The 26,152-nt window shown below is 37.4% G+C and overlaps 1 protein-coding gene across 1 annotated transcript; it reads right to left on the bottom strand.

Moving 5' to 3' along the window:
- Nucleotides 1–455: 455 nt before the first annotated feature.
- Nucleotides 456–25,240, bottom strand: CATSPERE (catsper channel auxiliary subunit epsilon). Its single transcript, XM_068936511.1, has 12 exons — nucleotides 25,080–25,240; nucleotides 24,428–24,476; nucleotides 21,696–21,769; nucleotides 19,784–19,853; nucleotides 18,017–18,105; nucleotides 15,322–15,352; nucleotides 13,946–14,023; nucleotides 12,706–12,812; nucleotides 7,112–7,604; nucleotides 6,234–6,705; nucleotides 1,870–2,309; nucleotides 456–641 (listed from the first exon to the last, which is right to left on the bottom strand). The coding sequence occupies exons 1-12, from the start codon at nucleotides 25,100–25,102 to the stop codon at nucleotides 456–458; spliced, it is 2,112 nt and encodes a 703-aa protein (XP_068792612.1). The 5' UTR covers nucleotides 25,103–25,240.
- Nucleotides 25,241–26,152: the final 912 nt, after the last annotated feature.

Raw genomic sequence — 26,152 nt, 5'->3', positions numbered from 1 at the left:
TATTCTTTCAGATAGTGACAGATCATGCTTGAGGGACACATTTTGGAGGATGTCACATGCCATGACGACAGTGTTAATCCAAACTGCATGCTATCCTCAAGCTGACAAAGCCAGCACTATCATAGTTTTGGAATACTGAAAATCCACCACAGTTGCAACACTTGTCAGCATGGGCTCTTAAGTTCTCAAAAAGGGGGAGGAGCTAAAGGTGGAGAAGATAGAAGTGTTTTTTATGGAGATGGTAGAGAAGAAAACTTATTAGAATTCAATGCTCTCTGTGGCTGCAGAAGCAAGCCAGATAAGGTACAGCATCTTGTAAAGAGTCTGTCCATGCTGTCTTGGTTCAGGTGGAAGTGGGGTTTGTCAGTGCTTACCAAAGCAGTTAGGTCTTGCCAAAGTTGCCGAAACTGAAGAGGATGTTGTGGCCTGATGGGATGTTTGCATCATGAACAGACTCAGCCACTTGCAAAGATGTCTATCAAGAGGTGATGCTGAGGATGGTTGTTGCAGAAAGCCATTGCCTTCATGGAGCTGTTTTGCAGGCTAGAAACATATATGCTGGAACTGTTCGGTGATTTGCAGATGTTGAAGTTTGTCTCATAATCTGCAGCATCCTCCATTGATCTTGGAACTTGTGTGAACTGATTTTAAGGTGAAAGGTCCATAAGGAACTTATGAAGGACTCAATAAATTTGCCAAAGGCATCAACAAGCTTCTTCAGGATCAACTAGGGATGACAATAGACAGTCCGGAACTGAAAGCTCACAATGGTTAAGGCATTCTCGTGTTTATCTTGAGGAAGACAGTGATGCCTGTGACATGACTGGAAATAAATCTGTCTCAAGGAAGGCTGCAAAGGTACATCGTAGCGTTGAGCTAGAGCTGGAAACACTCTATCCACTGCTCTTCATCAGAGAGGACCACAATGCTGCATCTAGGAGGATGTTCAGGAGTGTGCTATCTGAACAGCAAACAGCAACTGCTGATTCTGCCTCCAGCCTCCTCTCATATCATCCTCTTCATCTATACCGTCCACTTCTGGTATTTTCTAGCTCTTTAAGACCAGGACCTGCCCTGAGCCTTGCCAAAACAAGCCTGCATAGCTCAGCATTTTTATACCAGTGGCTGGGCCTCAATTTCAGCCTTAACAAGGGAGTCTTGTTTCTGAGATGCCTGGGAGATAGTGAGCCTGCAGAGGGTGACGGAAGGACTTAAACCTTTACAAAACAGAAGCTGCCTCACAGCACGGTATGACTATGGTGTAGACATCTAAATTAGCAGATTAGTGCACAAGAGAGACACTATGAGTATCCATAGATCATTAGACATCCAAATGTTGACACTCATGAAACATAGCAGCAGTAGAATGGAAGGGGGCAGATAAATGAGATGAAATGCTGACAAACACTTAAAATGCCTAAAACAATTCTTATGCCTAAATTAGGGCAGATGATTTTCGGCTTATTGTGACTAATGGTTCATGTTTATTAAATTTGCATTCTTAGTGTTGCAAAATTGTGTAGCTAATTTCCAGACTTACAGTGCAGACCTGGGATGATGCAACTTAGTTAATGTGCTATTTTAATTCATAGTTAGAAGTACTGGTTTCTCTTATTGAATTATAATCCAGGAAATATATTTAAATAATAGTTCTTTTGGCAGAAAATTAATCTGTATGGATCTACCTGGGCTGCAAAGTCTTAATAGTAGTGAATGCATGTGGAAAAAAGCCTTTCCCCACTCCTTCAATGTACACATAAAGACTGTCCCAAATACCACACAAACACCACAGAATATGAAAATGTATGGCAAAATATGGCGGAAAGAAACTTAAAACTGCACAGAAATACACTTTTAAATAAAATTTACCTCGTTTTTAGTACAGATTCCACGAGCAACTTCATATTTGCTGCTTTCTTTATGTAGTAATAAGTCTGGCCTGTAGACTTTCAGATATGTACTTACATCCACATTTTCCTCAAAAACTATCTGAGACCAAAACGTCAGTTGATCTCCCATGTCCAGATAGTAGACATTGAAATCCATGTTGTGTTGAAAAGCTATAATTGAGCAAGAAATTTCAGAGCTAATTGTAGAGCTAAGTACTTCAATTTCCAAAGGATAGGTCTGGCGGTATATTCTAGAACCATCAATTAATAATATGTATACACTGGCAGATGGATTCAAATAAAGGACCATCTTTTTATTTCTATTTATCCATACAGGAAGCCGAATTAATTCTCTCAAGTCAGTTTTTGTAGAAAAGAAGATGTTGTTTTTCATTTTTATCAAAATATTTCCAAAGTAGTCTGTAAAAAGAAAAATAGAAACAATACATCTTTATTTGTGTAATTTAAATGTACAAAAGATGATGACTATATTTATTTAGAGCTCCTTTTTCTTACAACTAGCATCCTTCTCATATGGTATCTACATGTACTCCCTTCATATACATCCCAAGTTAGAGAGAAATCTTTTGAGAAGCAGTCCCCAGTGGCTGGCAGACATATCTCTTGTCCTCTAATCTCACTCCCACAGAAAAAAGAAAAACCCGCGGGACCTTGCAGGATCATTTCCTTTGTCAACTGGCATCATTTTGCTTTAGAATTTCAATGTCGCGGGGACAGAAGAGGGATCTTGGCATAGGTAGAAGCAGCACGCTTTGAAGAACGAAGGTAAACTCCTTAATTTGCTTTTAATGATTGTACAATTTTTAATCTAGTGACTCTAGCAGTATTAGCATGTGTGATCTCACATGGGGAAGGGAGAGACCAGCCTCTTTAATAAAACAGTCACTGAACAAACCAGTCTGTCAAACGATCAGTTTTTCCAAATACTTCCCATACTGCACAATATTTTGTGTAATAATGGAATATCATGTGATAATTACACAGATTTCAAATACAGGAATGTTTCTGAGAAAACACAAAGTTATTTAGCACTAACTAGTTTTCTGAGATGTACTGCCCATAGGGACATTGCCATTATGGATGCATGTGCTGTTAGTACCTGAAGCCATATAATTTGAGCAGTACTCATAAAGCATGCTTATGCCTCATCTCTTTGCATGTAGGGACATAAAGGAGAAACCACACCATATGTTCTGTAGTCCCTAAAACCCCATAATTCTAGATCTAAACAATTCAATTATGTCCTCTTCAAGAGGTATGCAAAAGGCATACACATCTCAGAGAAGTTGATTAGCAGTAAGTAGCCCTCTTTCTTACTTTTCTTTGAGTAGTACTTATAAACAACCATACCAATGGTGACTACAAGAAGTACCTCCTTCATATCCAGAGATAATATGCAGTCAACATATGTTAAGAAAAAGGACTATCCCAGGACTACTCTTAAGAAATACTGTTACCATTCACAGATGCTTTTACAATGGCATTATAAAAGGAACTCCAGATGGCTGTTTGCAGATGTCTGGGAAAGAGACATTCTTCAGTTCTGATTAGTATACCTTAATCTTTGACATCACTTCTATTTAAATAACTCTGTAAAAGGGCTTGATTCAGCTGAATAGGCTTTGTAAGGAGATTGCTGTGCTTTTGAGTCCTCTGACAACAGAAAGAATGAAAATGAAATTTATCTAAAAAATTTGGTCCTATTCAGATGAAGATAGCCCTGCTGTCCAGCTTAGCCCTGAAACAACAGAGGTTGGAAAAGAACACAGATTACATAATTTCCTAATTCACATGAAATTCAGATATAATGTCAGAAATTTGGAATGAATTCCAAAGACCACTCCACATGCAGTCATCTCATCACTGAAAGTGAGCAGATTGGTAAAGCCTGATTTTCCTTGGTAAATCCATGCTGGCTGTTTCCAGTTACTTTCTCATCCCTCCTGTGACAACAAATTTATTCCAGGAGATTTGATCAATAATCTTCCTGGGCACTGAGGCTAGGCTGACCGTCCTGTAGTTCTTCTAGTCCTCCTTCTCTCTTTCTTGGGGATGGGCGAGATGTTTGCCTTTTTCCCCTAATCACCACAACTGTACAAAGGCAATCGGAGAGTGGCCCTGCAATGAGATCAGCCAGCTCTCTCAGCGCTCTTAGATGTATCCTGTCTGATCCCATGGACTGTGTAAGTCCAGCTAGTTTAAACAGTTCCTAATTAAATCCTCCTACACTGTGGATAGCAACTCTCTCCCACAAAATTTGCTAAGAGGAATGGAGACCTGGTAGGCCTGAAAACAGTTTGTCAATAAAGACTGGGGGAGGGTGGGGAAGCACGGATTGCTTCAGCCTTTTCTGTATCCCCAGTCACTAGGTCTGCTGCTCAATTGAGCAACAGGCCCACATTTTCCTTATTCTACCTTTTGCTGCTGATGCACCTACAGAAGCCTTTCTTGTTATCCTTCATATCCCTTGCCAGCTACAATGCCAGCCAAGCTTTAGCTTTCCCAGTTCTGTCCCTTCACATCCAGGCAATGTTTCTGTATTGGTAGCCCGTCCCTGCTTCCGTCTCCTGTAGACTTAGTCTGTTTTTGAGCTCAGTCATGATCTCATGCAGAGAATATTGCTGGGCCTGATTTTGAATCATGTAGATCTGTGTAACTATAGTCTATTAAAGTAGGCTCCTGTTTTAAATGTCCCACAGTCTGCCAAGAAAAAGGCCAGAGGCTCAGGCTGTCTCACCATTTGGAGAGAGTTGCCTGTAGCCTATGCCAGTGAGAGCAGCACAACCTTTTTCAGGATCAGCTCTAGTCAGAGGCAAGGAAAGTTGCAGTGGCCATGAGGCAGAAACTCTTTCTCAACAAAGAGTGCTAGAAGCTTGATTAACAGGGTTCCCTCTCATACTTTTCCCTCCTGAGCCAGCAGGGAAATGGTACTCAGGTATAATCTTCTGTGAGTCTCCATAAACCGGACTTACACTTATGAATCCAGGCACTTTCTTTAAAAAGGACCACTAAGAAAAATCACTTCAGTACTATCAATGGGCCTCCTCTCCTGGCACTGTCAATAGACATAGCCCCTCTATAGACAACTACAGGCTATTTTAGCAGAAATATGTAGCACGTCCTCTTCAGAAGTCTTCCTGCCAGTACCCTTGGCCTGCCACCTGCACTGTGCCACAGTTGGCTAGCTCTGCCATAATCTGCCTAGCTTCTTCCTGTTCTTTGTAAGTATTCTCTCAGCTGTTACTATATTTGCATTGACGAGCTTGGCTCTCAAACCATCACTGCACAACCTTGTTAGGATCCATCTTCTTCATCACATTAGCTGCATAAAGAGGTAGGATTCTGGGCATCCCAGGAGCCTGCGGGCTTCATGTTGTAAGCCTAGTCCCAATAAGTACTTATTATGGCTTTTGGAGGTAGCCATTTTTGCCTGAGAGGGCTTTCCCGTATGATCCTGCACTCACGAAAGGGTTTTGTTTGGAACAATAGCTCATAGCTGTAGGATCAGATCTTCCAAGTTTCAGGAACAATTTTGTAGGATATGGCTGTGGTAGCGTGCAGCATGGATCTACTGAACTCTAAACTTTGCAGAGACAGATTCAGATTCGACTTTCATACAGTCACGGGGTGACTCAAGTAATCCAACAGACAGTCTGTAGAATGAATGGCACCTGCTTCGTTGAATTCCTCTTTAACTGCCCATTAAAGCTGAGCAGCTACCATGAGAGGAGACTTGATGAAGTTTCTCGAGGCTGGAATAACAAATGGAAGGACTATGCCTTAATAACAGTCATGGCCTACTTGGGAATTCCAGATATTGTCAATACGATGCCGTGATTACAGTGTGAAAGTGGGTGCCTTAAAAAGTCAGAAGGTTGCCAAATAATCTCTTTGATGTAGTGAAAAAGTTTTTGCTGTCATGCCATTTTAGTCACCTTCTCTTTAGAAACAGCACAGATTTCATGCCATTAAACTTCGAATCAAGCAGAATAGGACAAAAATAATAATCCCCCTGAAGAGTCAGAGAGCAGATACAGCTATCCTGCTGAAACAAATGCTAAGGCCAAAAGCTGTCGAGTTTTCTTAGTAGAATCATACCGAATGATAGTTAACATTACATGAAGAATAAAAAATTGCTTGATACGTCTGCCCATCTAAGTAATAATTTTTAGTCTTAAAAGGCCAATAAAATTAATAACTATTATTCTATGACTATCATTTACAATAAGAAACTCAGTAATCCCTTCGTGAAATTCCTCTTCTACTTTATCACTTAATTAATTAAAAATACTTAATAACTACTTAAAATATAATATACTTAACCAAGAATAATCTGGTGAATAGTGCTCCCATTAGACATTTCTGATAGTGACAGATTTGATCCAGATACTTGAAATAATCCATTAGTTGTGTTGTTTCTATAGGTGTAGTAAACGCTCCCACTGTCCCACAGCAGACCAGATGATAATGCTGAATTCAAATATATCATCCTCATACCAGAACTGTGAGGAGCAGGTAAGTAAAACTCTCTTAAGCCCCAAAATTGTCTGTCTTCACTATAAAACGCCAGATAAAACAGTCTGGAGGAGCTGCAGCCATTGCAGATCAGCAACACTGAAATTTCAGATGGGATTGAGTCATAGCTAACAGTCTCTATAGATAAAGAAGCTTTGTCTGGAAAATGTAAGGACTTCGCTAAGTTTGTTGTATCTGCTATTTTATTAAATATTTCATTATATGCAAGATACAGCTCACGAGATGTCCACGCTGCCAAAGTGCTTATTTGTTTTCCATTCTGTTTAAAAAAAAAAAAAAAAAAAAAGAAGAAGACCACAGTGATTAGGTAAACAATATCTTCCCTTAAAATTTATATCAAAATTTATATACATTAGGAAACGAAAATGTTATGGGATATATCTTCAGCTAATGTCATCAGCAGAGCTCCATCAGAATGAATTGACAAATTTAAGCTGTGATCCTAAAAATGGTTCCATATGGCTACATGAGCTCATGCAGAGCCACTCAGGGTATCCAGATCTCATTTCGAAACGTCCTGGAAGTAAACCTGCTGCTGTCTGGTCATTTCTAATTCCAAACCTAGCATTACCTCAGTGAAAAGTAAATCTAAAATAGATTCATCCAGACATTCAGTGAAGAGCATCTGTAGTTCAAGAGTTAAATGAGAACTAAAGATAACTTACTTGCAGTGGATAGATAGATGAACACCAGTATCTTGAATGTATTCCAGTTATTTCTGTTTCAGGAAGCTTGTGTTCTGCCCCAAGTTTAAAAAAAATAGCAGATTCTCTTTTATAAATACTTCCATTTATTAAAAATAAGATTCCATTAACGGTTAGAGCCACATCAGTTACATGATTATTTAGGTCTTGGGTCAAAGCATCTGAAGGAACTTTGATTTCTCCGTAAGTTTTGAATCCATCATTTGTATAGAAAGTTCCAAAATTTGATAATAAAACAGCTGTTGTTGGAAAACATGCAGACCATGTAATGGAGATGTCTCTATTACTGGAGGAACAGAGCGAGATGGCATTTTTCTTGCTAGGAAATGATTGTTTAGGCCTTGGAATTACAAAGGGAGTATCTAGAACAAAGCATTCCTGAAATGCTATTGCCTTTCCATGTATATTTATTATGATGTCTTCTGGTACTGCAGGTACATTGACTGTCCATAATCTGAAAATGGAAGAAACAACAGATAAACTTGCAAGATGAAACCTTACCATTGAGGTCACTGAAACAAATTCAGCTACGTGATTTGACTTATGTCACATTCTTAGAAGAACTGCACCTACAATCAAGGTCCTGAATTAGCTATTTGGGTAGTGCAGCTGTCTTCAGGATAGAGACGCTGTGTATCCACAAAAGCTCCATCTTCCAGCTACAGTGGTACAAAATTATATCCTAACTTTCTTCTAACTCCACAAGATAGAAGACGAACGGGGAGACAAAGACAAGAATTTGCCTGCAGTTAGATTTTAACTTCTAAACTTACAAAAGCAGGTATATTCTGTATCTCAGTGTTGTCTGGAAACTGCGCATTTCTGAAAGATGTGACTGAGAAAAACAAGAATATCTGGAGTTAAAAATGAATGGTTATAATGTTACAACTCCACGCAATAATACAGCATTCACTATTACGGAGGCCACCTTCTTCCTCACCTTCCCCACAACCTCCTGCACATTCTGCATAGCTCAAAGAACAAAGCTGATCAACAAGAACTAACATCAGACCCATACATGTTGCAGACGGTGATCAGGGCCACTGATAATCAGCAAGAGCTGTGTTGATAAGCAATAAGATAAAACATGGCTTAAAAAAGATAACCTACTTGTAGGATTAGGCTCTTTATAAATCCTGCAGACTGGCAAACCTGACAGCCGAAATAGTCATGAATTTTGAGAATTTCTAAGTCTTTGTGAAGAAGACCTGTTTTGGAGTCATGCAACATAAATTGCATTTCATCACCTTTATCTTTCTCCAAAGGGAAATGGAACAAGTCATCCCAACAGAAAAAAAAAAAAAAACTTAATTTTTTACAGACTGAGTGTGTGAGAATGTATGCATCACATTGGCAGTTACACAAGCATCCCTGATGCAGAAGTTCAAGCACTGACAGCAGAAAATTTAAGCAGGCTGCTTGGTAAACAACTAGCTTACAGAATCAGATAAAAAAACCCAAATCATACCCAAATCATCAATTCATGTAAATCTAGATCCTTACACTTAGATGCTTCACTTTTCCATGGTCAGTGTATTCCATGGACTCATTAAGGAGTTCTATTAATCCATTAATTAATGGATTCCATGCAGAGACCAAAAATCTGTGTGGCTCTCCCAGTCATGGATATGTAGTATACCTGTCTCTGTATTACTGTCTCTTTATTAGGATATACAGTGATATGGACATATTCTAGTAGCTCCAGTATACAAAGTCTGGAGTGAGTTTGAAACTTTAGACGTTTCCTCCTCAAATCCTCCACAGTAACTGACATTCCCAGGAAAAACACAGAGAGTGGATAATGCATGCTAATCAAGACAGAGAAATGATTTTTGTTATTTTTCCAATTAATCGTAACTGCTCAGTTTTTCAGAATTAATTCCCTAATTTCAGGTGGCATAATATGAGTGGTTGATGAAATACAAAGGATTATAAGGGATGTGACAGGGTACCAAAGGCAAACCTCTCTGAAGATGACTTGTTCAAAGATCAGGGCCCAAACAATTCTGTTTCACTACATTCAGGATACAGCAGGGCTGAAAAGAACATAAAAATGGAAAAATATAGCTCAGTAAAAAGCAGGCATGGGAGGAGTATAGGCTTCCTAGCTTTGGCCTCTGGAAAAAAATGTGTTAAAGGACAGAACCTGTTCCTGTTCCTACAAACTGTCTGAGTTCCCTAAGAAGCTGCTGTTGGCCTACAGAGGAGACTGAAGAAGCTTAATAGCCTGTCACTGATTTTTTAGCCAATATTGAGCAAAAGTGTGCATCTGTTCAAAGTCCCAAAAGTAAAAGAAGTGGTAGCTCAGTTAAGATTGGTTTTGTTTCTTTTCCTCTCATTTCACTAGAAAATAGGTAACTCCTGCAAAACTGAGCTTAAAATTTCAGTTTTCATACCCTGATATCTAGTGACGACTTCCCCACAACATCCTGTCCAGACTGACCAGAACTTGAAGTACTATGTGGGTTCAGCACTCTCAAAAGTGATGCTGAGGAGAGTCTTGCACATAATTCCTGAACACAAGTTGTTTCACCTAAAACTTACTTCAGTATTTTATTATCAACAGATTTATTAACTTCTAGACTTCTCTCAAAAAGAGGAATATTTGGAAAGGGGGAAGAAATGCAAATTCTGTTCCTGCAGATGTGAGCACAAGTGCCACTGGTTGCAATAAAAGGTGTTTCCACAAAACAGCCAGGTGTATGTGTGAGAAAATTCAGATTAATCAATAGCTTCTCCTCCCTATTTGAAGAAAAAAATGAAGCAGATTCTACTTTCTCTTACCTGATTACTCTGTACTTCAGTTGAAAAAGAAGCAGCTAATGAGATAAAAAAGTTATACCAGCACTCACATCATTGAGAAACAATTTACTGACATTGCCAGAATATATATATATATTCTTTTTCTTGGAGACTATTCTAGCTCCTTTGTGAAAAATGTGATAGAAAAAGCCCTTGTGCGGTTACAGCAACTTTTGATAAGAGGTGTTGCTATGTTGCCATCTAGTGATCAAATAGAAAGATACAACTGATAAAGCACAAACCAAAGTTCCATAAGCAGCTACTGCTCCTGTTAAAAGTCACATCCGTTTCTTGCAGTATCATAAATAGCACTAATTACAGGCTACAAGCAAACTTAGAAAAGAAGGAAAAGTCATAAAATAGCAATGTAACTTGTTTTAATTGGGTATTCAGAGAGAGCATAAAACAAGGGTAAGTATCAAAGAGACAGATGGTAAATATGTTGCAAGAAATATGCAGTAAGAAGAACCTCTCATAAAACGTAAACCAGAGTCATTCTCAGTACCTCTGTGTCAAAATTTAGCTCTGAGGTATTTGGATTAGCTTCACAAAAGGCTTATGCAGAATAAAATTTTATGCTTATAGATCACAAAACTGGTGACAAATAAGTTTGCTACACATACCTCCTTGTATGCATATTCCTATTATTTAACCACTTAACCTATTTTCTGATCAACTCACAATCAAATGAAAACTATGAATTTATGTCACCTCTAGCCTGCTGTGTTTTCACTTTACATTGCAAAGCACTGTGTAGTAAATACTCTTAGAAAGGAAAAGTAGAGGAATGGACAGCGGGAGAATCCTTATATTAGAACTAATACTCATTGTCCCAAAATACTAGAAAAAACAGTGCAGAAGTGTTTCATGATGGGCTCCAGCGCTATAGAAAGGTCACTATAGAAAGGATAGGAACTGACATGGGACGGCACTGTCCCAAGAAGTTTTTCAAGTGTCAGGTTTGTCTGGATAAACAAATTGCCTGTTTGTGACTGTCCAGACCACCAAGATGTTAACATAATGCCTTTTCTTATTTATTAGAAAATGGACATTGCTGCTTGTGAAAAGAAATTGATTCATGCTTTGAAATCCTATACAATATTCTTAAGAAAAGTTCTTATGAATGTCACCCGAGGGTGCATGCTGTAGTACAAGGAGGCACTGAGATTTCCACCTCTTTCCCCTCACCTTCCAAGCACCACTTCCTTACTTTTCTATTTCTCATGCAGAATACCGCGCCCCCCCCCAGTTAGAGCATGACTGGAAATAAACAAGCATTATAAGGAGGATTCATACTTTGGATGTAATTTTTATCGCACATATTCAGAACTATATTACCACTGCTATTGCCCCAGTACTGCTCATCACCACTAAGGGCTATAGCTAATCCTTCTTAGATGGCTGACAGAAAATGATGAACTCTTCACCAAAGAGGTGAGAGAAAATGTCTAAATTTTGGTGTTTTGTACAAATACATGAACTCAATCCTGAGCAAGCTAGCAGAGATATTGGAAGCAGTTTAACTGAACCTGATATTCCACCTGAGCTATCTTACTTCTTTTTTTAAATTAGGCCTGAAACATCAGCACATAACAGAAAAAAGTACACCACCACTTAGAAGTCTAGAGAACGGTGAAGAAGAATATCTAGGCAACATTTTTTTCTAAATGAGGATGATGTGTTCGACACGCAAGTTTTGAGTATCACGCCTGAATGGCAGGACGCTGAACTTTGAGCTGATACCTACAACTTAACCAGTAGGACTCGAAGACCACTACAGTAAAAGTTGTAGGTGATTTTTGAGTCCAATCTTGGTCCTTATTCCACGGACTTCTATACATATGAAGTAGAACAATTACATGCAGTGAACTGTACAGACTGAAAGGCTTATGTAACAACAAATGCTTTAAAAACGACGACAGATATTTAGCTCTGTAAAACGGTTAAGTTTATCCTGCTTACGCGGTTACTTAGTTTTAAGCACTATGGTGAAAGGAACAAATGGCAGATAAACCCAGCTAGCAGATGACAAGTTCATTTCTCAAGGAAAAGGAAAAAAAACAGGAGCAGGTTGTTACTGAAGCACAAAAGTTACTCCAATGTAGAAAAAGGAGGCCCAGATATGGCCATAGTCAGCCATATGAGGACACCAAGAGAATATTCAAAGGTAATTTTGAGCTGAAGTGATCTCAGGCTGCACAAGCTCTAAAAGGATATATGGGTCTCCTTGTGTTTTCCAAGTCAGGTACTTAAAAGTTGCCCCAAATCTGGAAGTTGTTTCTGATTTGCTATCAACCAACAGAAGCGCTGTGTAATCATGAAAATAGAAAAGATTATATCTTCTGGCAGAGGTCAGGCTTTTCCCTAAGGTACTCCGAAATGCACAGGATTGATTCTACCAATTTGAGGGCTTGGAAGCATCTGTCCTTCCGCAATTATCTTACCCCTTCTATGCTGCAAAATGGTTAGAAAGAAACTGTCAAGTTCTTTGGGCACTATATCCTTCTTTCTTTAAATGGTCTCTGTGGGTGTGTGGTATACAATCCTTACTTACAGCTGAATTAACAGGTGTCCTAATACTCTTCCAATATTACTTACTACAGTGTAATTAAAAAATAAACACGAAAAATGACCAAACTACTTAATATTAACTGTTATTTCTGTATCTACTTACCAACAACTGTCTGTACAGTCATGACTGTAAAATAACTTTGAATGGAATTCCATCAAAATATATAAATAAGATACTGTACCCGAAGTCTAGATACTCCTGAGGATAGTACTTGTCTTTTTTTAAATAGGTATGAACAACAGGATCCTGTCCCAAATTCCAGAACAGCTTGCTGAGTTCCTGAGAACTCTGTTTAAATGAAATAAAAGTTATTATTTAACACATTTTTCACCCAACTGGTTGCTGTATGGCCATTTCTAATTTCAAATCCAGCATCACATCAATGAATAGTAGATCTAAAATAGATTCACCTGCTGCTGAGAACCTCTCTCTTTCGAAATTCTGAAGTTAGAATGAAATTTAATTTTATAAAATATATTTCCAAACAATGACATACCATTAGAATCATTATTACTCAATCTATTCATTTTAGAATATATTGCACTCAGAGCCAAATTCAGTTTTCTTTGCGTTCTTTCCATAGCAGCAGGTGGAAAACAGAAACACGTGCCTACCACCTAGTAATCTAATAAAAATGCCTTGGCATGGAAGCTAAACATGTCAACTATTAAAAAAAAATAGAAAAAAACATTAAAAGATATAATAAGGACAAAATAAAAAAGTAATTTCTAAAATAAATTGGGGTGCCATGCATACATACCTCATCTCAGGCGCCATACCAAAGACTAAATACTTTCTGCCAGTTCATTTAGATCAGAAACCCAATCCAGATAAAACTTATTCTACACATTAATCCCTACAACTAATCCATGTGGAATAATTCCATGAATGGTCCCCTTTCACTCCCAAGATCTATCTGTGCAGATGAGTTTGTACAGAAGGGTTGTTGAATTTTTTAGGTCTTAATTAAATCAGTGAGGTACCATCCCTATTTATCATACACCAGGACTTCCACAATTTTTGTTTAAACATTTTTTCTAATAGTTTGCTATGCAGATGCATGAGGAAATCGGGAAAAAAACCAGACTTGTGTTCAATTGTCACATATTAATCTGTCACATACTAATTCCGAATACAATTTTTGCAAAGACTAAAATTTGACTGAATTACTCCAGCTTGCTAATTATTCTATCTCTGTGAAACGCACAATAGGTTTCACTTCACTCTTTATACCTGTATTACTGCTGCAGTATTAACAGCAGAGAAAATCCTGCAAATTTATTTTCCTCAATATAGTAAAGTGAAATAAATAAAGATGGGTACAGGTAGTACATTGCAATATGACATTTCCACTTTTGACTGGTAAATTTTCACGAGACATGCATTTTAACTTTTTCTTAAGTGGCATCACTTCGACGTACTTGTGAAGGAAGAATTGCAGTGTGGCTCAGTTCAGAAGCATCTGCATTTTCAGGATCGTATACCCATAAAATTAACTCCTAACAAGTGAAAAAAAAAAAAAAAAAGCAAGCTGATATTTTACTAACACTAATATTCTATCACCATGATAACATTTCTTCTTGTGACAACACATAAGATAATGTAATAATTATGTTAACTTATGCAATGCCTATGCTGTAAGATAATTTTACATGCTTTGCTTCCTGTTGATGTCAACATGCAACAAAAACTTGAGGGAAGCAGTACCTCCTTCCTCAGCAATAAAGGGGAAATGAGCAAGAGTTCATACAAAAGATTTTTTTTCCCCTCTGATGCCTTCACTCTTCCCTCAGAAGCCCTTCTTCAGACCCTCTCCATCTACATTGGCTACGCAGTTATATACCGCCTGTGCTGCTGTAGGGCAGGATGAAAGATAAGGAGGGGTTACTCCCTGTTAAAAACGATCAGAACTTGTTTCTTGTCCAGGAGATGTTACAAAGCTTTTATTAAAATGTGTATCATGTATGCTTCCATGACTGCCAAACAGCTGACTATATCGGTCTTTCAGTCAGGAAAACAACAAACACATCTCATGGTACATGCAAAGAGAACAATCAGTCAGTGAGGCACATTCACCACATTTACCACAAAGTACTACAGCATAAGGGTGTCTCACAAAGCAGCTGATGTGCTAAAAGTGCAGATCACATCCTGCGGTTTCTTACTCATCTACTCAAAGCAAAATGCCAAATCTTGCAATCTGTCCTTAGAACAGGGCAAGCTAAGTAATCATATAGCTGCTTTCTCAGAGGTGTCTGAGTAGAAGAACTTACACAGGGAGAACATAAGTTTGCTTCCACAGCTGTGGAGTTCATTTTCGGTAGGCTGCACACTACTTAGGCAGCAGCTCCCTGAAATCAATTTCTAAGTAATGACCCCTTCTTTTTTTTTTTTTTTTTTTTAAAGTTTCCTTGTTTTCCCATATGATCACAATCTCTCTCACACTCCAACAAAAAGGGAATGATGAAGTAGGAAATAATTTATGTTGTAGTCCGTTTACATTAAATTATATTAAATTTGGCAGATGCTGTGAAATAATAAATTTTATAAACAAGAGCATAGGTCACAGCAGTTTACTGTACCAATGGAGCGTTTAATCAGATTCATTGTATGACATACATTTTTAAGCTCTCAAACAAGCACACAAATTCAAAGAAATCTATAATAGGCTGGCCAAAGTCTGCCTTTAATCAGCCTGAATTCATGTCAAAATTGCATTTCATGAAAGTGAGAAAAGATCTGGAGAATACCTAGATTAAAATATACAGTCAAAGGACACAGCCAAACTTAAATTTACCTGGCTTTCATTTACTGAGAGTGGATCTGTTCTGTAGAGACAAAACAAATTATATATTACTTGAAATTACCATTAAAAAGTTTTTATCTAATAAAATTATTTCACACAATTTAAATCAATCTGCTTGCAGGAGACATATATATATAGTGTCTAGAACATGTTATAATATAATGTGTTTAACATACTGGCTTTGGCTGGTCTGCAGCATAAATATTTCAATATTTAAAGAGAGACATCCATATTTGCTGATGGTTCTCATTTAAAACACATTTCAGCCATCTTTCAAATGCTGTTTTTTAGAAATAACGCAGCTTTTCTCTTACAAAAATATGTATTAATTTAAGAAACATATTCTTCTGTTAAAGTTCATCTTATTTGAAGTTATCAGATTAAAGTAAAATTAAATTGCAAGGCAGGATACCTCTCCATCAAGCTGCACTATGGAGACTATGTCGTGCCCTATGGCAGGGGAACGTTCCCTCTGTCCAATATTGATGGGGGACAGGTCCCTCTTTGTAATTGCATGACAAGGAGCAAAGTGCTGTTTGCATTAGAATTAGGGCCTGAGTCTTCTGTGCTCTTGCTGCAGCTGGAACGGGTAAGTTCCAAGGGCTGTGACTCGAGAGGCAGAGGCAGGGAAACTGCTGTGTCTTGAATGTCAGAAATACAATAGTATTAGGATTGCATGACATCAAACCGCATTTAACCTCCTGGACAAAACCTCAGTTCCAACGAAATCATTGATTAAAAAAATCCACTGCCTTCAAAAGAAGTCAAGAATCCACCCATCAGTTTAAGTGGAAAAAATAAACTGTGCACAAGGATTAGAGTTTATAACATAGAAGCATGTTTTAGTAACAACTCAAGTAAAATGTTAAAAATCTACCAATTATCTTCAAATTTGCTGAAAGAAATCCCTGTGGCTTCCAAATTAAATTTTCAGTTTTCAGGCAAAGACATAAATAATTCTAACTAGTGTGACTGAAGTACAAGAGAAAAAAAAGTCGTCTGATCTGTAATTATTTTGGGATGGGAGATAATGTTTGCTGCTGTTGAGGCTGTCTGTGGCTTCTTGTCAATCACATTTTATTTCAGTTTGATAACCGTATTCAGCCTCTTCCTTCCAACAAAATAAAAATAAATGTATTTAATTGCTTCTTTATGCAATAATATCTGGAAATTATAGGAAGACACTCTCGGGCAACATTAACACTAATCAGAACAGAAAACATGCAAGAAAGTTTACCCTGGGATTGACAGGAAAAAAAAAAAAAGGGGACTGACTAGCCTATTAGAAACATAAAAAGAGATAAAACAGTTCTATGGCTTTGAGAGCAAGCACAGACGATGCTTTGCAGTACACAGAAGTTACCGGAAGGGTTCAAAAACTGTTAAAATTCAAGCTACTGCTATTTATTTCTACTGTGTTTACAGAAATAGGATTTTGTATACATATTTTGTAAGCAAAACATGCCATTAAAAATATTCCTGACTAGAATTATAGATTTCCCTCCTAAATAAATAAAGCAAGCCAAATACCAGCGAATTCCATGGGTCAAACAGGTGGAATACAAATTTTAGGCTAAAAACTGCTGTTTTTTTCAGAAAAATCTATAAAGCTTTTTCAGAAAAGTTTGAAGATAAGTTTGATAATAATCATTTCCCAGTGCTTCTGAATGTAAAGTGACCAAATTCTGGTACGGCTTCCTAGACTGACAACTACCAGGGTTTCCTGTTTGATGTTACTATGTTAAAATATGCGCTCTTAAACCTTACTACTCTTGTTTTCTTCATCTGCCTAGCACACTTCAAGATCATAGGCTCTGTGTATGCCACAGCTTCGCAGAAGTGGCACCTTTTGTCCAATTATTTTTTTAATTCCCACTTGTTTGAGCACACGCTTTCCAGATACAACTTCATTCTGATGTATACCTTTTCAGGGACATGTGAGAGAGAGCAAGACAGACACGTTTACTTTATAAGGCTTAAAAATCATTACTTTAGTGAGCATAACAAATACACAGATACAGACAAAAGAATAAAGTCCCTTCCTCATTTTGCTCCCTTCTCTTGAACACTCTTTAGAACCCTGTAACAGTAATCCAAGATACTCTTATTTCTACAATAATGACTGCTTTGAAGAAACGTGTTCTTCTGGCCTCTGCAATCAAAATCCTCCTGCTTTCTACACTAGATAGTAGGTTCTTCTATAACCTTCAGGCCTCTTTGACATATGTTCTTCCAAGCCTGTCTCTTTAGGTGAGTAATATACCCTTTCCTTTGTAATCTGTTGCTCATTAGCTCCCTTCTGCAATTCTGTCTTGAAAAGCTGCTTTACCTTGCGCAATGGCTACATTTTTGTTCAGCGCTACGTCTGAATCAATACCTCAATATCCTTAATTTTTAGACCTGTGCTAACTACAAAAGCTTCTCTTTTCCCTTCCCATGGATTTTAATTCAACACAGAAGAAGCAAAAGAGAGCAAAGAATTCAAATGAGACCAACATACAAAATGGAGTTCTCAGTTTGACCCAAACATATCTCTATGTAATACCCAACATTTGCTAAAATTCATAAATTCGACACTGACAGGCTTTTCATTTCTTCAGGCAGATCATTAACAATAGTACCCTGTTAGAAAACGTTATTATTAAATTATCTATTTCCAAAAACATTCACAAAGAAAAAACATTACCTGCTTGCTTGTGGAGCTGTTGTTATATACCACATGAAACAATGAGAATGGTCAGAAGCAGGCAAATACCGTTCTTTATCCTCAAACGTCTAGAAGACAGAAACTTGTTTTACTTTCATATGCTGCCTTCCTAATATAACTTACTGGTTGACATTTTACTAATATCTATAAACGCATTTATATAATGCTTTATTACTTACAGAAAAAACTTGGATTTATGACTACTCTACTTGAATTCAGTGAGATTATTTACAAATACACAAACATGCTTGAAAACAGAAGGTCTGAAAAGTCTTGGCCAGTCATTGCGTAGGTAGGCTGGGATTCATTACGTAGGTTAGGATTCATCACAGCATTTGCTACCTCTTGTTCAACCAGCAGTCCACAATGACAGCAGCAGAATCTGTTCTAGAATGACTCAAGAGATACTGGGGGGAAATGGAAATAAGGAAAGGAGAAGAGAGTTTGAACACATGGGTAAGACTTAGGGTCATTTAGACGAAAAGGGCGTGGTGAAATATGTGAGCGGGAACTGAGGTTTTGCATTAGGAACGGGTCATAAGGAGAAGAGACAGTTAAGAGGACACAAATGAATAGGCAAAAATTAGCTATGATGTTCACGAAGTAATTTGCAGCAATTCCATCTCAGAAAGCATAACATTAAGTGACATTTCTCACGTGAGTTTTTTTTAAAAGACTCTGTATATTAGATCAATTCTGACTAGCAGGCACTGTATATATGCAGCCTATCTATGTTTCTGTGCCACCTTAAATGGAGGTATACAAGGGGACACAGTCCTAACATCATTCACTTCTTTGTTAACAGCCTTATCTAATGAATAGGGATTCAACAGTATATTGCAAACTTCCTTAATCTCTTAAAAAGATACTGTGATTCTTTCTGGGCATTTAATCAACAAAAGGGATAATGTCAAGTTTTGTCAATATCTTTTCTTCTCTCCAGGATGCTACATGAACTTCTTCAGTTCCAATCTCCCAACCTACTGATTACATTCTCTACAAAAGACTGAAAAAATCCCAGTTAGTCATATCCTAAGATTTCTTTGATAAACGCAATGAAAATCTGTGACAATATCCATGTAATCTGTGCCATTCCAACGTAAGAAGCAGGAAACACTGTTCTTGTTACAAATGCATTTAAGAATCAAGAGTTCTGCCAAACTTAGTAAGAAAATGAATAGCATCCGCACTATGTTTTTTATCTCTCATTTAATTTGGGATTAAAATCATTTAACATTGTCCCATACTTTTTTTCGCTTTTATCATGCTACAGAATCTGCTATTAAAATACTCAACGTTGGTTAGAAAAACTATTACGAAAAAGCTGAGTTTTTTGCAGCTAGATGGGAAGCAGCTGCTTTTTATCATCAGAGAAGACACGGGAAGCGAGTAGGTCTGCAGAGCAAGCAGAGTAACTGGATGTTAAAGGGATATGTGTAAAATGATTATCACTTCACTAAAATAAAGGATGCTATCCAAAAACTCACAGTTCGTTGATTCAGCCTGGAAGGAAACAAACCATTACTACACTAGTCCAACTCCATTCTTATTTGGAAGTTTTTCATCACAGCCTTTACACATATAGACTTAGGTTATTTTGTAATTAGCATATTTAACTCTGGAGCTCCATTATGCAACAGGCTATGGATGCTGTGACGGATCCTTGTGTCCAAAGGCTCAGTGACCAGTGATCGCATAGTGATCAGACGACAATTAATTTTCTCACAATTTCTTTTCACAGCTTACCTCAACCTTTACTTTTGGTTTAATTCTGTAAGTCCCAGGAGTCGGACAATTCAGTGCTGTTGTTGGTGAACTAAAGTTATTTAAAAAATAAACATCATACATGACACAAAACTTTAACAATAATTAACATCAGATATAGGCATCTGAAAGATCTACTTAGACTAAATTTGGAAAACTTAAGATTTCAGGGTCCTCTTGAAGATTCTCTGCAAGAAAAGACCCCACATTTCTATTAAACATGAACAGAGAATACAATCCAGCAGTTTAGTACTGGGGTGACAGACAATCTGCATCTCTAAGACTGAAAGACAATCATTTCAGGGCATTATTTACAAGCACACTAGACCAAATAAAAGATAAAGAAAAGAAGAATGTGAGAAAAACTCGAGACAAAAGGCATATAAAATATTCATTAAGCTTTTGGCTCGTTTCTCCTTACATGTATGTGAGACAACCTAGCTGCTGTAGAGTATCACAGTGACACTTCAGGGAAAGCGAGAACTAGGAGACTACTCTCTCTCAACAGCTTTATAAACAAGCCCCCCAACGATAGCCAACTGGCAGGGAAGTTTCCCAGTCCCCAAGCTTTTTAAGGATGTGATATGGTATGGATCACTCCAGAATGCCTGCATATTCTGATCGCCTCTCTTTAAGGTCACGCTTCACCCTGTTCACCACCTTAATTCTTCATCCACCCTGTCCCAAATCATTAGATAGGCTCAACAGTGAAAAAAAAAAAAAAGAAAAAAAAAAAAGACTCAGGTATTTAGGTTACAGTTAAACAGATATAACAAAGACGTAAGTCTTTATTCTAAGCGATACTTAATAAACAAATACGATCTTAGCTGACGCAGTAGCTCTCACCCACAGTGCTTGTAGCACTCGCAAAAGATGGTGAACTAAGGGTGCTGTCTAGGAATAGATTAAGCTAACGTAAATTGGGGCTACTGTACTCCTTCCTTTGAGCTGGCACTTTTGCAATGACCCAATGCAGGGACCTCTTCTGACAAAAAATAGCCCTAGGAAAACAAAAAGACTAGCTTTCAGCCTTTTTCAGTAAAATACTGAAAAATATTTCACTTCTTGTTTTAATGAACAAAACCAAAAGGATTCATATATTCACTGTTTTTGGGGGGGGGGGGGGGGACGGGGGGGGACTACCCCTATATATCTCTTCATTGCCCTGCCCCAGAGGGAAAAAGCTGCAAAACATAAGTCATCCAAATTATCCAGCACTCACACGTACTATTAAGCTTTCAATGTCTGATGCTGTCAAAGGCTGAGACACAGTATCTTTGTACACAACAGGTAACACTCAGAAACATGGAACTTATTTACACATGCCTTTGAGAGCAAGCTGCTGTCTGGATCGCGACAAGCAACGAAATTTGGGGAGGGACACTGTAATTAAAGTGAATTTGTGCTGTATATGTCCATTTTCATAGTTAAGATTTCATAAGTAATATTTAAATTGTAATATAATACATACAGAAAATAATTTCAATTCTGCTCTCTGAAGACAGTAATTCATTTGCCATTCTTTTGGGGGAGAATGAAATATGCAGGTCTGAAGAACTCACTTGATATTTCTTTACTCTTTTTTCTTTAGCAGCATTACATAACTGACTTGTCTTCGCAAACCACAGTCTAAAAATCTCATTTCAGAGCATTTCAGTTCTGGCCTTACAAGTTTTCAAAGAACAAAAGACAGTATTTTTTTTTCTCATATATCTCCAGTCCTGACAGCTGCTGTCTTATTTGAACTTGCATACATCAATTAAAAAAAAAAAAAAAAGCACGTCCGTAAACTGTCATTGAAATTTCAAAAGTATCCTGCATTACCTTAACTATACACCCACTGAATTCAAAATCTTAATCTTATGGTAATGTTTTTCATTTATGAAACTCTTACCTTTTATTTTTAACAGTACACACGTCAGGAAATTCCCATTCAACAAATGAAGTTCCTTCGTATTCTAAATATATCTAACCAAAGAGTTGAGAACATACGCTAGTATGTACAAATGTATTGACTGCGACAACATGTACAAACATTACTTTAAAATTATAATGTTCTTAATCTATTTTTATCATGAATAAAAAAGATTAATGTTTTTAATCACAACAAAAATAGTTAAGGAAAGGTTTAACTGGAATAACTAATTTAAAAACAGTAATAAGTGCAATCAGCAGATCAAACACATTAAGCACATGCTCAAATAAGATGATGAGTATCTTGTAATATTAGCAAGAAAGCTTGTCAGGTGACGTAAATGATGCTGCTTAACACAGAACATTTTGTTTAGAGAGTCATCACTGGTCTTTGGGAAACAACTCCTTAGAATGCAAACTAGCATCTATCTTTTCTCTTTTCTCTTTCTGGGAACCCAACAGGATCTACGTTTTTTCACCATGTGAAAAGACCAGGTACTACAATGACAAAAGCCATAATAAGCGTACACTGAATACAACACAGCATTCTGGAAATGTTCTCTTCCCCAAGGAACTTGAGATACAAATAAAAACCATGCCATCTGCCCAGCATGATATTCTGATGTTTGCAACATCATCACAGACGATCAGCCGCTCTTGCTACAGCACTCTAAAGAGCGCTGATGGCACTGATGGTAAATAAATTTTCAGGGAAAGAACCACCTCTTTTGCACCATCACGCTCCAAGATATAAAAGTCATTGCTAAGTATTGTATTGTATTGTTAAGTCTGTTGTTAAGTTATTGTATTCTGTAATGCATTTCTTCTCCTATGACTTTTTACAGATCTTTTAAAAGTTTCTTCCTATATATTATATTTTTGTTTATAACTGAAGCAACAGTTTCTTTGACTTTTGTGTTCTCTGAGAGACAGAATAGACCTAATATAATCTCTCTGTGGAGAGGCTGAAAGCTTCTACGTGCTTCCTTACAATATAGTCAGCTCCCTTCCTCCCAGGGTAACCTGAAGGCATTCTGGAAAGTAGGAATTGCTAGAGATGCCGACCTTGTCTGGCACAGTGATTCTTAAACATTTTTGCACTACGGACCACTGTCAACACCTAGAACTTCTTATGAATGGCTGTACATCTTAAAGTCAAATTTAAAGCATGAAAATGCTATAAAAATGCTGTAAATAATCAGGAAGTAAAGTTAGCTTACTTTTTATTGAATATTTTAATGAGATTAATGTGATAAATTTCAACATTTTCTTGTTGAATGTAGATCCATAGGATACCTGCAGATTAGCTAACCATGGTGTTACAGACCACATTTCCGCAACCACTGCTCTAGAGTAAATAAGCGCAGCGTAAAATATATGAGTATTACATCTGTCATAGACAGAATCAGTGTTAATAGAAAACTCATCCCTTGGACCGCTTGCCCTGACGTTATAATTGTCAAGAGCTGTTTCTCTCTTCACTCGATACTTTTCCTGAAGGAAACTCAGAAGCGGCTCACAACAGGAAAATAGTACCAGAAAAATATTAAAATCCTTCAGGTGTCCTTCAATTTGAATACGAAAAATTATAGTAAGGAGGAGGAAATAACGCTGTACGACCCATCAGCGATACTAAGCATTAGCTAGCAGTCCATTTGACGTTCTTGGCTTTGTTACAGCATTTTCGCTTCATTCATGCTCATCCTTGATTTTCTGAACTACTGAAGTTCTTACGTAAAATTCTGCTCTAAACAACTTAGACCAATTTGTGTCATATTTTTTAAACACAATCAGAATACGTGGGCTCTTTCAGCAGAATAATTGGAGACATACAGATGTAATAATTCTACGTATCTCTTCAGCTCATCTGACTGAGATGCTGAAATTACCTCACATTGCTTCTGTTCTCTGTTATCTATTAAAAGTTCCTGTCTGATCTCTTGCAATTTATTGGGAGGTAGAAAACAACAGTCATGTGAAAAGCCTGAATGTACCCAAATTAAAGTGAAACATGTGATAAATACAACTGCTTCAGTTATTCATCTCCTATCAATAACATTGAACAATTCAGAAGACAATATAGTCTAAACTTTTTCATTTTACACAGCTACTGCGGGTTTAGCTTTACAAAGTCAATCCCATCTAGTAGCTTGCTAATGCCAAAAAGCGCAGCCACATTCTTTCAGTCCTTGAATGCAGACTCTTGCCAGTTTGTGCCACCTCTAAACACTCACTTGCCTGCTCAGGGAGCAGATTCAACTTGCTAAACCAACAAAAAAAGTGAATAGTTTCCCTACATGTTAGAGGGAAAAAAACCACTATTATAACACTGAATGCACTTGCTGGTTCTTTTGCTTACAGAAAACGAACCCAAATAAGTGCAATTGGGCATTTCTGCAGAGTTTTATTCCAATGTCTTGTACTACAAAAAATGCCTATTGTTGACACAGAGCATTAGGCATCAATTGCTTTTGTACCTTGGTCAAGAGTTGGCATTTTTTATAACTATATCGTAAATATAGGTAGTGAACCATATCGATAAAGAGTATTTAGTACTTTTTAAAGTATTAAAATGAAAGCTTCCATGTCATTAGTTTACAAAGAAAAGGGGATGGGAGAAAGAAGGATCCAGAACACCATATATGAAATAAAAATTCCAAACCTTGCAGTACCAACCAGTACTAATTAGCCTGACCTCCACCAAATACTTACAGTTGTTCTGGAAGTGAAGAGTTTATAGTTTGCTTCATTAGTTGTGTACCTACCAAGAAAACATACCAAAACATAAAATTCAAAACTCTTCTATTGCAAATAAAAATAGCAGAACAATGAAACTGTATGTCTGAGGCCTGTTTGGAAAGTAGCATTAAACTAATATCACATTGCTAGAATACTGCCCCGACAGACTACGGTAGTCTCAAATTCATGTTGAGATGCAAGGGACTGTCTGTGTGAAAATTTAAGATCATAAACAAACAAGCTAAATTCAAATAATCTTCTGACATTCTGAACTTAAAGTGGTATACAGCATATCTGTATAGAGAGCAGTGAAATCATTCTTAGTTGTCGATAACAGTGAGTAAGTTAGGCTATGCAGTTACACCTCAAGCGAGTTGTACACTGCTTAAGAGCACAGCTTAAGAGCATAGTGAATGCAAGATATCCAACAGTTTATGACAGAAAGCAAAGAAAATAAGTGTCAAATGAAAACTGTTACAAAGGAAGCTGGCATAAGCATTTTTAAGCTTAAAGAACAATTTTCCTGTACAGGTTGAGCAAAATCATAACCAGAAAACAAAGATCCTGCTCTTCCCTTCCAAATTCTGCCTCCTACTGCTCTGAGCTGCACACTTGCATCACTTACCTTGAGCTGCTTAGGATGACCATCTGGTCACAGGGTAAACAAACCGAATTCACTAAACTAGTGAAAAATAACTAGGCAAGAAACAGTATTTGTTTCTTTTCTTTGTAAGATCAGCAAATTTACTTGCTTTATCTTGCAATCAGGTAACTGCTACTGCTTTTTACAAGGCAGGAAGCAAATCGTGCAGCTCAAAGCAGTGGCAGGAAGAAGAGAACATTTTGTCGGCAATGGTGACATGTTAATAGGACTCAACTACATCGGGAAATCACATCCTAAGAAACAAATCAAGGTTACTCTTTAGGGAATCATGGAATCTTGTATGGCTTCAGTTTCACATTTCCCGGCAACTTCACTAGACTAAATATATTAAAACAACGTTTGCTGTTGTGTCAGCAAATCTGGAGAAATGCACTTCAGCAGCTCCTTGGGTCTATTTTAGAGACTTCCCACATGCTCTACCCCAGTGATAAGGAAATCATGGCTATCCTCTTCAGCACAAGCAGGCAAAGATATTAATAATATGAACTACACTGAGTGCCTAATGGACTACTTCCTCTTCAGAATATATATTCACAATTGCCTCACATATTGCTTGCAATTGCTCAACATGTTTGTATTAACCACAGCAAGTCTTTGCACTGAAATTCAGGAAAGCATTTAGACATTTTCAGTTATTCATAAAAAAGCCTTTCTCTATTGACTTCATAGTTCCTTTTCTGCTACATATCTCTAGCTTTACAAGACATAGTTAAACTTTTCTCCAGTGGCTTTTATAGCTCCTTATTCTTGGTGAGAGCAAACCTGAAAGAAGCAACTAAAAATTCAATGTAAACTCTGCAATCTGCCAGATCTCTGTAGACTGTCAGTGACTGCTCTGTGACTCAAGGTTTTTGAATAGCTGTCTTAGCAATAATTACATCATTCAGATTTATGCTTTTTTAACAGCTGGTTTATCAGAAAATTTCTTCCCCCTAGGGGTGTTGATTCTGTGAAGCAGGAAAGAATGAAAACAGCCACTGAGACATCAGTTCCACTTCTAAATCTCTCAAGTATGTATGATGAACGCATTTCTT

The sequence above is a fragment of the Struthio camelus genome, chromosome 3 (assembly GCF_040807025.1).
Source record: "Struthio camelus isolate bStrCam1 chromosome 3, bStrCam1.hap1, whole genome shotgun sequence".
In the NCBI taxonomy this organism is placed as follows: domain Eukaryota; kingdom Metazoa; phylum Chordata; class Aves; order Struthioniformes; family Struthionidae; genus Struthio; species Struthio camelus.
This window is presented reverse-complemented; position numbering and strand designations above follow the sequence as displayed.

Bases quoted from the DNA above. Each gene is read 5' to 3' on its own strand.
- CATSPERE (XM_068936511.1), bottom strand. From the start codon at position 25,102: ATGGTCATCCTAAGCAGCTCAAG. The intron at 14,024-15,321 runs GTAAATTTAAGT...TTCACTTGTTAG, and splicing joins TCTCAGTAAATGAAAGCCAG to GAGTTAATTTTATGGGTATA. The intron at 2,310-6,233 runs GTTAAGTATATT...TTCTTTTTACAG, and splicing joins TATTCACCAGATTATTCTTG to ACTACTTTGGAAATATTTTG.